The 15,093-nt window shown below is 37.5% G+C and overlaps 2 protein-coding genes across 2 annotated transcripts; both read left to right on the forward strand.

Annotated features, from left to right (window-relative positions):
• Positions 1-91: 91 nt before the first annotated feature.
• Positions 92-10,478, forward strand: Cbr-qui-1 (the record flags this gene model as incomplete). Its single annotated transcript, XM_045235836.1, has 16 exons — positions 92-167; positions 201-391; positions 1,267-1,366; positions 2,344-2,480; positions 5,000-5,218; positions 5,289-5,414; positions 5,465-5,573; positions 5,772-5,961; positions 6,007-7,244; positions 7,288-7,766; positions 7,815-8,128; positions 8,265-8,862; positions 8,908-9,110; positions 9,199-9,566; positions 9,615-10,012; positions 10,407-10,478. The coding sequence occupies 16 exons, from the start codon at positions 92-94 to the stop codon at positions 10,476-10,478; spliced, it is 4,818 nt and encodes a 1,605-aa protein (XP_045091893.1).
• An 839-nt stretch (positions 10,479-11,317) lies between these two features.
• Positions 11,318-12,853, forward strand: Cbr-srd-10 (the record flags this gene model as incomplete). The annotated part of the gene is made up of 4 exons (XM_002634137.1): positions 11,318-11,589; positions 11,995-12,148; positions 12,271-12,543; positions 12,590-12,853. 4 exons carry the CDS (start codon positions 11,318-11,320, stop codon positions 12,851-12,853), a joined length of 963 nt encoding a protein of 320 aa, XP_002634183.1.
• Positions 12,854-15,093: the final 2,240 nt, after the last annotated feature.

Raw genomic sequence — 15,093 nt, forward strand, 5'->3', positions numbered from 1 at the left:
GCAATCTCTTTTATCCTCATCATTTCTCAAAAACTAAAAACATGTTGCGGGCACAAAATGAGTGACGAATATAATTTCAGGTGATGAGAATATGTTCCGAGGAGGAAATTCCGAGAAGCGTCTTCCATATGTCTCGACTGTGTTCGTCGTCGGAAATGATGCCGAGGGTGGGCTACGATGATCATAAATCGAAAAACGAGTGGTTTCAGAGTTCAATATCGAGAGAAGAACATTGTGGCAAGACGTGTTACCAGATCTTCAGAATATGGGATTTCAGTCAAACTTCGATTTGGAGTTTTGTGATGTAGCACTGGAAAATGGAGAGCTGAGTAATGCAGTGGCAGAACATGTACTGAAAATGTGGAAGGAGAATCCTCGTAGTTGGATGGTGGTGAGTAGAATTACAGTACTCCGGGAGTTTTCGGCAAGGGAGCTGGGTGCTTATGCTTGTAGGTTTATCAATAGATTGGAAAAACTGAGACATTGATCTGTAAATTTTCTAAGGCTGAGCAATAATTATGACTATCTTAGCTGTCGGCTTGTAACATTTGGTCCGAAGTGGTAGGAGGTTCGGAACTTGCTCGAAAACGGCAGTATGGCGGGCCATGGTCAGTTTTTTGTTTTGTGAGATGAACTACTACTAGGCTGGAACCTTGTTATAGGTTTGTCGGAGTTCAGGCGGCTTTAGTAGCGGTCTTATCTAGAATCTGACCAACCGCCGACCAGAAATTGCCGGCGACGCCCGAGATAATTGTTCTTAAAGTTATGTTTGACGAAATGATAGAAGCCTTTATTACTCGACAATCGGTGCAATTCTCGAATTTATGACTCAAGCTATACTGTTTTTTTATACAAATTACCCAGGTTTTGGGCGTGTTCTCGACTCACTGAGCAATCCGTTTAACTTACCGTATTTCCTCCAATGGAAGTCCACCCAAACCGTCAACTTTGAGCTCAATTATCTCGATTCCTATGTAAGACACCAAAAATAGGTTAACTGACAAAATCTTTTTGATAATATTATTACGATAAACACTATATCAGTTGACAATTTTTCTATCTTTGATATAAACCGAAAAATAGAGGCCCAAATTTGAAGGTTCCTTTCTATTACAGGTTGGACGTTACACATGTTTTGGGCATGTTACCTCCCACTGAGCAACCTGCTCAATTTAATGGGGATTCTCAGATATTGAGAATAAACAGAATTTGTCAGAATCATGACCGAATCTTGTCTCAATCCGCCTACAGTAACCCATTATTCAGATTCTTCTTGGTAACCGTTACGGCAATGTATCAGTGCCAACAGCATTACGAAAAGAAGAGTACGAATCCATCCGGTCGTCGATATTTGAAGAGAATGGAAGTGAGTTCAAGGGGAAAAGGGTACCCAGTCCGTCTGTCGCATGCTAATTCGTCCGTATCGGGAAGTCCTATTCCACTTCTCCATCTTGTCTTCTTCTCCTTTTAGCTAGTCATTCTCCTCAACGACTTCAATTTCTTTCCTATTCTTCTTTCAATTTTCCCATTTCTCTACATCTCTCTTTCTCTTTTTATTCGAAACCTAAAATTTTAAATTTCAAGTACATTCATCACTAACTCATGTTAAAGCCAAAAGGTGGTTGATATTTTTGCGTTTTCGGTCTCCTTCTTTTCAATTTTTATAAATTTTAAACTCCAAAATTAGTAGCTTATCTATCCCTCAACTCTTACCACTTTTTTGTATTTTTCTTTTACACCGAAACACAAATATTGTCTGGCTGAAAAAAAAAGAAGCTTGCCCTGTGGCGACTGCTGTTTCGGTCGAAAACACTTTTTTTTGTGACATTCGATTTCCGTTTTTTTTCTTCGTCTCCTCCTCCAACTACTTTTTGAGTTATCAAGGTTTGAAGTAAAAAGACGAAAAAATGTAAAGAAGCAAAGAAAGAGAGAGAGAGCGACGAAATCCAGTTAAACGGGTCCGCGCAGGAGAAAAAGAAGGCACTTCACTTTTTTTGAGATGTTTGGTTGACTCTCTCTCTCTTTTCCTCTTCACCGATAAATTCGAAAAATTGGCCCCCATTTTGCACATTCACCTGTTCTTTCAATAATTGTGAGATTTCTTTTTCTGCTCTCGTTTTGTGCTTTAACCTTGAAAATTGCATCTGTATCGTCCTTGACATATTCTGTTTCTCAAAATTCCACCTTAAAGTTCAGTAATTCAGAATCAATAGAGGCTTTATCCAGGTGTTAGTTCACTATATTTTTTTTAATCAACCAAGGCTATTGTACTTTCACAATAAAAAAGAAAAACCATAAAACAAATTGACATTTCTCTTCAATTCAATTCTTTTCCCTTTTCAGATGTCCGTATTTTTGAGAAGGCGTACACAATAAACCGAAACACTCCGGTTGAGGAATATCGTCTCATTCCTTCAGCCATCAAGGATAAAAAGCAGGTGGCTGAAATCATCAAAGCGTTGCAGACGGGAGCAAAAGCTGTAAGGTTTTTATTATCTTCATCTTCAAAACAAGAAATTGTGTTTTCTTTCTATACAGCTGTGTAATCTTTGTATTACAAGAGTATCTTTGTATGGAATTTGCTCAAAGTGGAAATGCCCTGAAAGCAAGGCTATAATTTTCTGAATAAGAAGTCTTTTCTACTTTTAGAGGACTTAATTGTATGGTTAGTAGAATTCATAGTGAAGCTTAAAAACAAAAATTTGGAAACCTCGTGAGAAGTTTCTCTATTTTGTCATTAAATTTATACTTCCAGTTTTGAAAATATTGATCTCCATCTTCGTTTTGTTAGTTTAAAATACCGTATTTCATCTAATAGAGCCCATTAACTTTGAGCTCAATTATCTCGATTTCTGTGAAAGATATGAATGATTCGTCAACGGAGAGATTATTCCTCATGATGTAACCAATATTTTATCAGTTGACAAATTACCAGTCGGTTTACGCCGGGGGCTCAACCTCCTGGCTTTCGCTTACTTTATCTTACAATTGAATTTCTAATTTCAAAATTTCAAAGTTTTCGAAGTCACCAAAATAATTTTTGCCAAATTTTCTGAACATTTGATTTTTAAAATTTTCAAAGTTTCCAAACTACTGAAGGCTGAATTTGTAAAATTCCGAAACCGTAGTGTGTGAATTCTCGGTTTCCTGAAGTTTCAAATGTTTCGTTATCGAAACTTCAGACTTCTGAATTTCAGGATTACCGAATTTCCGAAATTTTTGGTTTCCGAAAGTTCGAAAATTCTAAATGTTCGAATTTAAAAAGGTAGGTCTCCGCCTCTCCGGGGCTGATCCTCCTGGCTCCAACTACGTAAACTCATGAAGAGGTTTTATCCCTCCTTTTTATTCTGGACTAATTATTTTCATGGTCAATACTTCAGTCTCGGAGATTTAGATTCGAAACTCAGCGTTTCAAAAACTCTGAAATGTTTAAACATAGCTCTAGCTAATATTCGAATCATGAAATTTGAAAGTTTTTGAAATCTCAAGATTTTGAGTTTCTGAATCGCCCATTCTAGATTTTCTGGATTTCTGATATTTCTAGCTTCCGAATTTTCGAATTCACTAATCAATTTTCTTACTTTCCGATCTCCCAATTGCTTCCGAGTTTCCGGATTTCTGAATTTCTGAACGTTGTTGTTCGAAAATTAGAAAATCAGAAAATTAGAAATTCAAAAAACCCTTAGAAAGTCGAAAGTTCGACAACTCGAAAATTTAGATGTTTAAAGATTCTATGCAGACAGGAGTGTTGGTTTGGGGGTGAACCTCCTGTCTCACACTTACGATTTCCTTAATTCTTTTTTTCGGGGGCTAGGTTTCGAGGCCTTAAACTCTCACAGAAATTGGGAAAGTTAGAAGTTCGAAAGCAAAAATATCTAGAACAATGTTTTTCTTGCCTCCTGCAAAAAAAAAAGAAATTCGAGAGTGCAGGAAAACAACCCGAAAAAAAACTTCTGAAATTCTCAAATTTTCAAAAAATGTTTGCAAACTCGAGTATTTAGAATTTCGAAAACCAAACTTATTAACAAATATATCAAGAACTCTTATTGTTAGTCGCATTATCTTTTTCCCCCTGTTTCAGAGTTTTTTCCTTTCAAATATTCAAAACACAGACTAAAATAACGTTCCACAAAATCACCTTTCTCTCAGAAATAGCGTAGATAAGAAAAAAAAATCTCGACGGTTAGACGGGGATGACGTAAATATTGCTTCAATAATTTTTAAAAGATTTGCACTGTAGAAATAGAAGAACGTCTCCAGAAGACGTCAGATACAAAATGTCGAAAATAGAAATAGACGGACATCATCTCGCTGCTATTTCGGGTTATCTGTGAAAATTTGGGAAATTTTGGTCCAACGGTGACAGCGCTAGGGTCGGCGAACCGGTAACACCGGACACACTCACACAGAGAATTTGGTGATTGTTAATAGTAAAGATTGATATTTTTTACAGAAATTGAGATAAGTGAGCTCAAAGTTGATTGACAATGTTGAGGCGATGCCGTTTTAAATTTGCAAGAAAAAAAATTTACGACAAATTTTATAGTCTGCTCTTCAATGCTACAATTTCAAAATTCTAGTTGAAAACGTTTTCACCATGTCTGAAGTAATTTTTTGAAGCACCACTATCCCTACTTGGTTTCATTCTGAACTTTCACGCTCACACTAACTATTCAAAAGACCATGGAGATTTACTATGCAGGAAAAGTTTCAAGATTTTAAAAACTCATGAAAACCTTAGAACCGTTCATACAGTATTTCTTCTTATATAAGACTTCCCAAAATTTAAGTTCAAGTGTCCCGATTCCTGCGAAAGATATCAAAAACTCGTCAATTAATGAAATAGTGGTGATATTATGATCAAAAAATTATCAGTTAACATAATTTCGATATCTTTCACAGGAATCGAGATAACTTAGTCCAAAGTTGGCATTAATGTTCTGCTAGCTTTGATTAGAACTATTCAAAGTTCCTATCACCTACAAAATTCGAAACTTAGGCACACGAAGAAGGAGCAATAAACCAGGTGCACGAACAACGACAGAATCGTTTTTTCTCCTCTCCACTTGAATCATTCGTCCGTTCGGTTCTTCAAGTTTCACCGTGTCGATGCCTTTTTCTGCTTCGGAAATTCGATCAACTCGTCGCGGATCCAAACTCTCCAAACGTTTTTCTCGAGATCAACGAACAAAGCAGTCGGAAAATTGAGGATTTAAAGGTGAATAGAGGAAATTTGAAAACGAAAAGACAGGTGAATCAGAATTTAAATTAATCAATTCTAATTTCAGAACGAGATAACACTGAAAATGAATGATCGAGTGATGACGCATGTGTTGAGGCCTGAAAGTACGGATATCAATTATTTTTTCAATTCGAGAGACGGAGATAAGTATAGAGAGAAAATTGCAAGACAGGTGATTATCAACTCTAGAAAATTTCATTCTTTATGTACAGAAAGTTTCAGTTCAATGAAAAACTCAAAAATCATCTTGCTGATTTGAATCCTCCGCTACGACCAGAACCACCTCGATCATCGATTGAACTTGCTGTTAACGAGGCACGAACACATTATGGTTAGTTTTATAAATATCTACGACATACTCAGACAATTTTTGGCTAATATCGGCAAAGATCGGCTAATAGCCAGCTCAACGGCCAAGAGGCGTCTGAGCGGCGGAGAGCCAGAGACTCCTGATGTGGCGGCTACCATGTCGGTCGGCTGTGCGATTTTACCTGCAAACTTTTTGCTATCCCACTCTCGTGAATTTCAGAATATCTGGAACAACAATTATCAATTGGAAATTTAAAAAGAGACTATGATAAACGATTAGATGAATTGGCAGGAGTTAAAGTGAATCGAGGAATTTTTCTGATTCAAGGAACCGACCTTTGTGGAAAAACACAAGCGTTGTGCAGACTTTACAATAAGATTTCCAGTAAGGATGCCTATAAAATTATTTTGTAAGTTCATAAGTCTTTAAACAAAACTCTAAACTATGTTTTCAGCTTTACCAACTTGACTTACTCATCGAACTTTGCACATGAAGCATGGAGAACGATATGTTTGAACATTTGTGAAATGGCGAATATCGATGCAAAAGAAGTTTTAGAGCATTTCAAACTAGCTGGAATTCTGAAATGTCTCGAACAGATTGTACAAAAAGCAGATAAACCAGTCTGTGTATTCATTGACGATGTTCATTTACTCAAATTCGGACATTTGTTAAGTCAAGTTGGAAGGAGAACCGAATCAGTAAGTATTTCCTGGTTTGATTTCAAAAAATCAGAAAATTTTCAGGCTCCGGATAAGCTTTCTCTGTTCATGACGTCATCAAATGTGTCACCAGTGAATGCTGTTTTCGCAGTCACTCAAACAGTAAATGTAGATGTGATATCAGAAAACGAAGTTGTTGGAATGGTACAGAAAATGGCTGAAAACGTGGATAGGAAGTTGACCAATGAGCAATTGTCTACAATTCGCCCTCTGATGACATCTAAAGAAGGAATTCTAATAGCAAAAAGTGTTGCTCATGAGATTCTTCTCAATGGTAGCAGCTCAATGAAAGGAGGAATCGAAGGAAGATTAGCCAGAATAGAAAAGGAGTTCGGAAAAGCAGCTGTCAGCAATGTCGTCAAGTACATTGCTTGTTCTTCACACGGACTTACTAGATTGGAAATCCACGATGCAATTTCAGCTGATAGAGAAGCATTGGAAGAGATGAATATGCCTGTAGTATTTTCTCTTCTGACACTGGACAGTATAATCGAAGCTCTTGGACCACTTCTCCGGAAAGTTCTGATTGATGATCGTCTATGTCTAGCTCCTTCCCATTCATGTTTGTATATCTTTCTAAAAAGCAGATACTTAGTAACAAGTCTCGAAATTCGATCTTCACATCTTCATCTTTCGGATCTTTTCGCTGATTTACTAGTTGATAATGAACAGTCTCCACGTCATGAAATTGCATATCAGGTCAGTAGAGAAATCTGCATGATTCTGAATTCAACTTCTCTTTTACAGACGTTCTCACAGGGTATAAAACGGGACAATGGATCTCCAAACTTCCGAAGGTTACGGCTTCTATGGTATCATTGTCTTCATTCGGGTAATCTGGATCGCCTCAAGGAACTTTCGTTGTGTCATTTCGAATATGTTGATTTTGTGACTCGCTACTTTGGAATTTCCCATTTGTTATCCTTGTACGAAGAGTGTGCGACACAGATTCTTCATCACGATTTGCAAGGTAAAAATAGGCCACAATTAAAAAAAATATTTTCTTTTTTCAGTGCTCTCGGAGCAAGTTCTTGTACCTGCTCTCGTCACCATGGCCAGAGACAGCGAGCAATTGGCAGCTGAAGTTATCGGGAGACTAAGATTCACAAGAACCGACAATAGCCCATTTTTAAATAACCTGGTGGATCAAGCAATGTCTTGGGTCGATTTGTACAACAGACAACCGTTGTTGGTCCCTTTGACTTGCTGGATCTCTCCGCCTGCTACAAAAGTTTGCCGAAGTTTCACACTCAAAGATTGGAAACCGGGGAATACTGTTCTAGCGTTGTTTGCGAATCATCAATACATTTTGATTTCTGGAAACCAATCGGATCCAGGAGTCATTTATGCATATCACATTGCTTCTGAACAACTCGTTGGAACATTCAAAGGACATACTGCAGCAGTTACATGCCTGTGCTCAAGTAATGACAGCTCTTTCTTTGTCAGTACATCTGCCGATAAAACTGTCAAAGTTTGGGTGTTTTCACAGGTAGATAAATCATAGTAATAGAAAACTAAGTAAAACAACGTCTTTCAGTATGAGCCGACGATGTCCCTAACTCATCACACTGCCAAAGTAACATGTGCAATTCTGACCAGTGACGATCAGTTTATGATCACAGCATCTGCTGATTCGTCAGCGAAAATGATCAAAGTGGAGACAGGAGATGTTGTGAGATCATTCAATGACCATACAGGATCTGTGGTGTCTCTTCAACTGACTTCTAATAATCAGTTTTTGATCACTGGTTCCGGAGACTTTGTGGTTCAAATGTGGGATGTGACGAATGGAAAATGTATATCGAGAATGGGTGGATTGATGGCTCCAGTGAGCACATTGGCTATCACATCGTAAGTGTGGACAGGTGTTGAATTTAGAAAGGCCCCTCTAATAGAAGGGCTCCCGTAATAGAAGAGCTCTCCGGAGGTACCTTGGAACAATAGGAGGGTCGGGAACTCTTATAACAACAAACAAGTTTTTTTCCAGAAATGATGCGTTCGTAGTTGTCGCATGTGAAGACGAGACCCTAAAAGTGTTCAGTACAGTAGGAGGACAAGAACTACACGAACTGATGGGACACGAAGGAAAAGTGAACTCTTTGGTGTGTGCACAAGACGACTGTCAACTGTTCGCTGCTACAAAATCCAAAATCTTCTGCTACGATATTCATAATGGACAAATGATTGATGTGCTGGATATAGCTCAACCATATCCAATTTGTAGTTTGAGGATATCGTCTGACAATAACTTCTTGATTTCTCCCTGTGGTCCAAAAGTCACAATTTGGAATGTCACAAAACGAAACCATGATGCACATGATGTTCATGCAGATAAAGAAGGATTCCTGACAGCTGTTGCCTTATCAAACGATGATAAATATGCAGCATGTGGAACAAATAATGGAATTGTAGCACTTTGGGATCTTGAAGTGTGTCAGTGTGTATTTACCACAGTTCAGAACAAAGGAGATCCGATCACATGCATCCGATATTCAATTGACAGTCAGTATTGCATTTCTGGAAATCAAGCAGGATGTATTCTGATTCTGGATGCCCAGAATGGAGTAGTCGTCCGAGAGTTATTTGTGCGTTGAATCTTTTTCGAAAGTTCAGACAATGTTCATTTTCAGATGCACAGCAGCGAAGTTCTTTCGATTATGTCGTTGGTTCAGAACAAAATGATTTCATGTGATATTCAAGGAAAAATGGTCATTTGGGAACTTTTTGGAGATGACGATACACCTGAAATGGTTGCAACTGGAGTCAAGCCACCAATATTCGTACCTCCGACAGGACGGATTATGGTTGGACATTGCTCATTGAGCAACAAAGAGTGAGTTTGGTTGATCTATGCCATTTTATCAATGGAAGACTCAGTATTCTTAAAACTTGGATTTTCTAATATTTTCTAAAACTTTCAGAATGAAAATCTGGGCGTTTCCTGATGAAGGACCTCCGATAACTCGAGCAAAACTCTCCCACAGTGATGAAATCACTTGCTTCGCCACATCACCAAAAGGAGGAAACTTCATAGCCACTGGATCCAGGGACATGTCTCTGAAAATATGGCAAATCGACAAAGGATTCCTGACTCAAGTTCTCGTAGGACATGAAAATGTAGTCACTTGTTGTTGTATCTCATTTGACGAAAGACTGGTTGTTTCTGGAGCAAGAGATGAGAAAATCATTGTATGGAATGTACAAAGTGGAGATATGGTATGCACTGTAAATACGACTGCCGCTATCACTTCTCTTTCTATGACTGGAGATTCTACTGTGGTCTTTTCAAGTAAGCTTTTTTTTTAAATTTCTTATTTCCTCATTATCCAAGTTTCAGCGACGGAAGATGGTTGGGTTGAAACATGGTCTACTACCAAAGGACGTCTTCTCTCAACCTTCAACGCACATCGTCCTATTAAGAAACTCATCAATTCTTACGAATCTCATCGAATGCTACTTCTTCTTGAAAACTGCGCTCAACTTCCTATCCTCTGTCTTCATAACACTCCAGCCGTCGGCATCGAGGCAACAAGAAGACGAAGTGCCAGAGCTCAATCAGTTTCAAGTGCTTCTAACGAACCAGTCGCATCAACTGGCTCAGGGGAGATCAAGAAAGATCCTTCGTCATCTTCGAATAACGGAGGAAACGGGCAGCCTGCTCCAAGGGCAACAGCTCCAAAACCAACTTTTGATATGTTGGAAAGGAGCAAAAGTAGGACTTCATTGATTGAAAAGGTGAGTTGTAATGGGTAGAATACTGAGAAGAGGTTCGTATTTCACCTGTGCCTTGCAGATGATTTCATGCATAGATGTCAAGAGCTTCTGGAGTTAGAGTTGACGAGCAAAAAACTTTTTCTGTCTTAGTTTAACACCTCGTCAACCAAGATTCCTCTCATGATTTCACATATAATACGAGCAAGTTGCGAGCTAGATAATCAAAATTAGAGCCGTTTAAAAAATATTGACGAGCACCTTTCAAGCGGATCCAAGAATTCAAAACATGTACGATTTCATGCAAGCGATTCCAAGAAAAAGAGTTCTCCGTAACAAATAAAAAAAACTAATAGCTATAGTAATTCGATTTCTGATCTCCTAGTCACCACACCGACTTTAATCAAATTTTTTTCAGGATCGAGCAACAACTCTAACACAATCCAATGCTCCACCACCACAAAAATCAAATATGTGTACTATACTTTGACAATACTTTTATACATTCCTCCATTTTTCTTTTTTTTCACTTTTTTTGGTTTTCTATGTTTTTGAATGTTATCTGAAAATGTGTCTCTTAGTGATTTTCTGTCTTCATCAGAATAAAATTGGTTTTTTTTCTTCGAAATGTTGGGCTGCAACATGAAGCTCAATTTTCAGGAACAGGTGCAAAAGAGTTGGTTGAAAAATCTTTTGAAATGATTTTATGAACTTTTTCTGGTACAAAAAGTGGAGTTGTGGAAGAGAAACGCCAGTGGCCGTTGCCAAAAGTCTCACAGCGATAACTACCGTAACCTGAAAGTATGTTTATTTTCCGTATTTATTTTCTCGTTTTTACTGATTTCGTCGGATTTTATGTTATTCAAATCAGAAATTACAAACTTTTGATAGTGAAATATTGACTGAAAAAAAACGAAAGTCGAGAAAACAATATTCGGAAAATACAAATATTTTAGGTTATGGTAGTTGTCGTACCTTCATAGTCAGTCATGTCGACCGGCGTTCGTTTTCTACAGGTTCGATTTTTTGAACCAGAATTATACCTCAAAGATGTTCTAACTATATCACATTTGTGATATGATAGAGATCATTGAGATTCGAAACCAAGAACTCCCAACTGAGTCAGTTAGTCTGAGACAAACTGATGATTTTTCAAGAAGCCTTAATTAGAATAGAAGTTGTATACTGATCATTTTTCTTCTAGAGACAATAACATTTCCCTCCCTTTTTCCATTTTTTGTCACCTCCGTCATTCGACTCAATTTAATCAACTTTCTCGATCTCATTCGTATATTCTTACAACTTATTGAGCAATCCACAGATCACACAATGTGGCCCGACACTCTCTACTGGATTTTCATTGGAATCATTGATATTCTTGCAATTATCCTCAACGCTATTCTCATTTATTTCGCATTGTATCGTACTCCTAAAATGGTTAGAGTCTACACAACCTTGATTATCAATTTAGCTTTCACTGATTGCTGTTCTGCCTTTCTGAACTTTTTCGTGCAACAAAGAATGATTCCGTCTGGTTTCACAATAGGATACATTTCAAACGGATGGTGTAAACTGATTGGATATCGGTTCTGCTTTTTAAGGTTAGAAATAATAGAGGTCATAATTGGGTTATATTCTATATATTATAGACATTTTCTTCCTCTAAAAAGATACCGTATTTCGCTTAATAGAAGCCCACCAAAGTTATCAACTTCCAGTTCAATTATCTCGATTCGTGTGGAAGATATCAAGAATTTGTCAACTGATAAATTTTAAGTGATGTTGGGCTAAACAACTTATCAGTTGACAAATTTTAGATATCTCTTACTGGAAACGAGATATCCTCTCGAAGGAAACAAGATAGGCTCAAAGTTGACGGTTTCGGTGGAAGGCTTCTGGTGGTGTGGTGGGCAATATTGGCACGTCTTCCAGTTCACAGGGAAACTGTTTTAGTTTGATTGATGTTTTTATAAATACATGAATTGAAAATCTTCCGAATTTTTCAGTCACAACTTGATGGCTCATTTCATTGTTCACTCCAACTACTCACTGGTTTTATCATTTGCATATCGATACTACATTCTTCGAAAACCAGAACCCCGAAGGAAAACTCTTCTCATTGTTCTGTTTTTCACATACCTTCCATCGTTTCTTCAATTGGTAAGATTTCATTAGAGAAACTAAACAGACACAAATCAGAACTTTTTATGCAACATGTTTAAGCATGTCATGACAAAAAAGAGTTGAAAACACAGTGAGAACGGCATAGCCCAATATTTCAGGTTTTGTATCAATTCGCGGAATCGGATCCGTCGGAAATAGTTCGCCTACTCCAACCTTATCATCCTACATACAATTTCACTGGATTAACAGTTAGTGGCGTTGCAGATATCAGAAGTGTTTATGCTCTCTATAAGATTCTTCAAATGACTGTTATGACAGTTCCCATATTTTCTACCATTCTTTTTTTACGGAATAAAATAATCAACCGACTCTTATATCGAGGTATCAATATTTCAATCAATACGAAAAGTCTTCATTCTCAACTACTAATGGTTTGTTTTGAAATTAAAAATGATTGGCTGAAATCCGTTTTTCCAGGCTTTGACTTATCAAGCTCTTCTCCCAACACTTTATTCTATCAACGTATTGATGTACGTTCTCGAACAATTCGGAGTTTATTCAACTGCTTTTTTCGAGAATTTCCTAATGTCTGGATTAGTTCTCATTCCATTTTTCTCGCCGTTCACTTCATTTTTCTTTTTCACTCCGTACAAAAGAATTCTTTTGGGAATGGTACTCAAGAAAATTGACAAACGACCAGCAGCCACTTCAGAAACTGGTCCAGGGTCTTTTCCTATCTAAACTGATTTGTTTAATAAAAGTTTATATTACTGTGCTTCTATTCATTATCAGCTGACCGATAATTCGTCAACAGTTCGTCGACGGTCCGTCGATCCTTCTTCGGCTGTTAACTGGCAGTCTTTTGCCAGTTTGTCCCTCTTCAGTTCTCATTCAACAGATTTTAAAAAAAACCATGACATTGTTTCTAGAAGATAATTTTTCAAAGTTTTCAGAAAAAATGTTATACAGGAATAACAGAATTATTTAGAATGGGAGGGAACATAATTCCTTGGAATCGTATTTCTTCTTTGTGAACTTTCAATCGTTTTGCAAATTTCAAATCGCTCAGAGCTCAAGTGATTACAAAAAACAACTGTGGAATAATTTATTTTGTATCTTTCATAACACTCATTTTTTGTTGTTCGCTTCAGTTGTCTTGATATAAATTATATGTTTTTGTTTACTCCTTCTGTAATAATACAACCGAGACTGATTTATTTTTTGCTCTCAATAGTCGGAAAAATTTCAACTAGAACTAACGAATGACTGTGTGAATTTACAACTAAGCCTTTCGAAACATGTTCTCATGTTCTCGTCATTAACTAATAACCCATCTCTTTAAAATTTTACATACCATAAAACCTTGTTCTGGAAGGACCCTTTAACTTATAACCTTTGAACCAATTTTTCTCGGTTCCTGTAAAAAATATCTAACTCGTCAGTTAACAGATCTTCTGTATCTTGCATAGAAATTGAGGTAATTGAGCTCGATCTTGACAGTGAGGGGGCCCTATTATTACAGGTTTCATAGTATATTTCACACAAGCCGATCGATGGAAGATGGAAAAAAAACGCCCATGTATTCTTATCTCCAATATACGATCGTTCATCTAAATTCTTCCTTGCATTGTCTCGGAGAAAAATCCTCAACTAAATCGGTCACATGTCCTTTCAATGTAGAAAACATGTTAGGTGAATTAGCTGAACATTTCCTTGTTATCACTTTCGAATCTCATTTAAGTCTCGAGAGCATCGAACATTAATGCCTACTGAGCAGGATTACAAAACTGTCTGATATTAAAAATGAACAAGAAGCTGGAATAGTAAGAAACATGATTATTGAGTACTGTGATCTAATTATTTGTTACTATGACTCTGGTATCAATTGATAATGATTGTGGAAGAGAAAACTACAGTGACCTAAAAATATTCAACGTTTCTCAGAATTTTTTCTAGGCTTCCAACCGACGATTTTCCCGCACAAAACAAGAAAGTGGTATGAACCATCTGGTAGGAAAAATGGGCGGAGTCGGGGGCAGAGCGTAAGTTGCAAGGTGCGCACAGTTTATTCCATGGTTAGACAATAAAGGTCGTGCGGCAAAACCGTTCGCACCTTGCAACTCCGGACCGGCTCTCCCATTTTTCCTACCAGATAGTTCTTCGTTTCCTCCCAGTTAGTGTTCTTTAAGTTTTCTGGCTACGGTAGTTCCGAGATATTCGAATTCGCCCAATAAACCTCGTTCTGCTTTCTTAAACTTGGTCATCGTTCGAGTTTTGAGATGTGTCTCTCAATAACTGATTCCTCGCTTCATTTGAACTTCATAAAGTAATCCCAGAAACTGCGTAGTGCCGTTTCTATCAAATTCTTTCTGAAAATGTTCATCAATCTCAATGATCTTGTGTCAATGGTCAGTAACTAATCGGTTTTATTTGTTCAAGCGTCCTCGAAAACGGACGGTCCATCACTCCGACCGCACAAATACAAATACCCGAGTACTGTGAATTGGGAAGAGAAGAAGAAGAGAGAGATTAGTGTCTTGGACACGTCATCCCTCTCTCTAGATCGCCTCTTTCTCTCCTTTTCCGCCGAATATGTTGAACAGCAAGGACCACCACTTCTGTGCTCTCATGCCTTCTTGACGTCTTCTAGCGTCTTCTGTATATTCCCCTAGTTTTATCACGCTCTTTCTCTGACTCACAAAATATCAAATAAGCACCATCTAACCAAATCAAACATTGACTGTTGTTGGGGCTTCTTTTATCAGTTCTCTACTATACACATTGCAATTTTTCGGTTCTTCTTCTGGTTCTTATACTTTTTAAATCATGTTGTTCATATTTTGAATTCTGTTAGTAACTCCAGTGTCTCTATCATCCAAAAATGGATCTCATCCGAAACAATCAGATCCTTGTAGCCCAAATGTTAAAGATTTTGGATTGACTACGCAATTATAGGAACGTGCCAAGACGAAGATCCTAGA

This window comes from Caenorhabditis briggsae (assembly GCF_000004555.2).
Source record: "Caenorhabditis briggsae complete genome, chrIV, whole genome shotgun sequence".
Lineage (NCBI taxonomy): Eukaryota > Metazoa > Nematoda > Chromadorea > Rhabditida > Rhabditidae > Caenorhabditis > Caenorhabditis briggsae.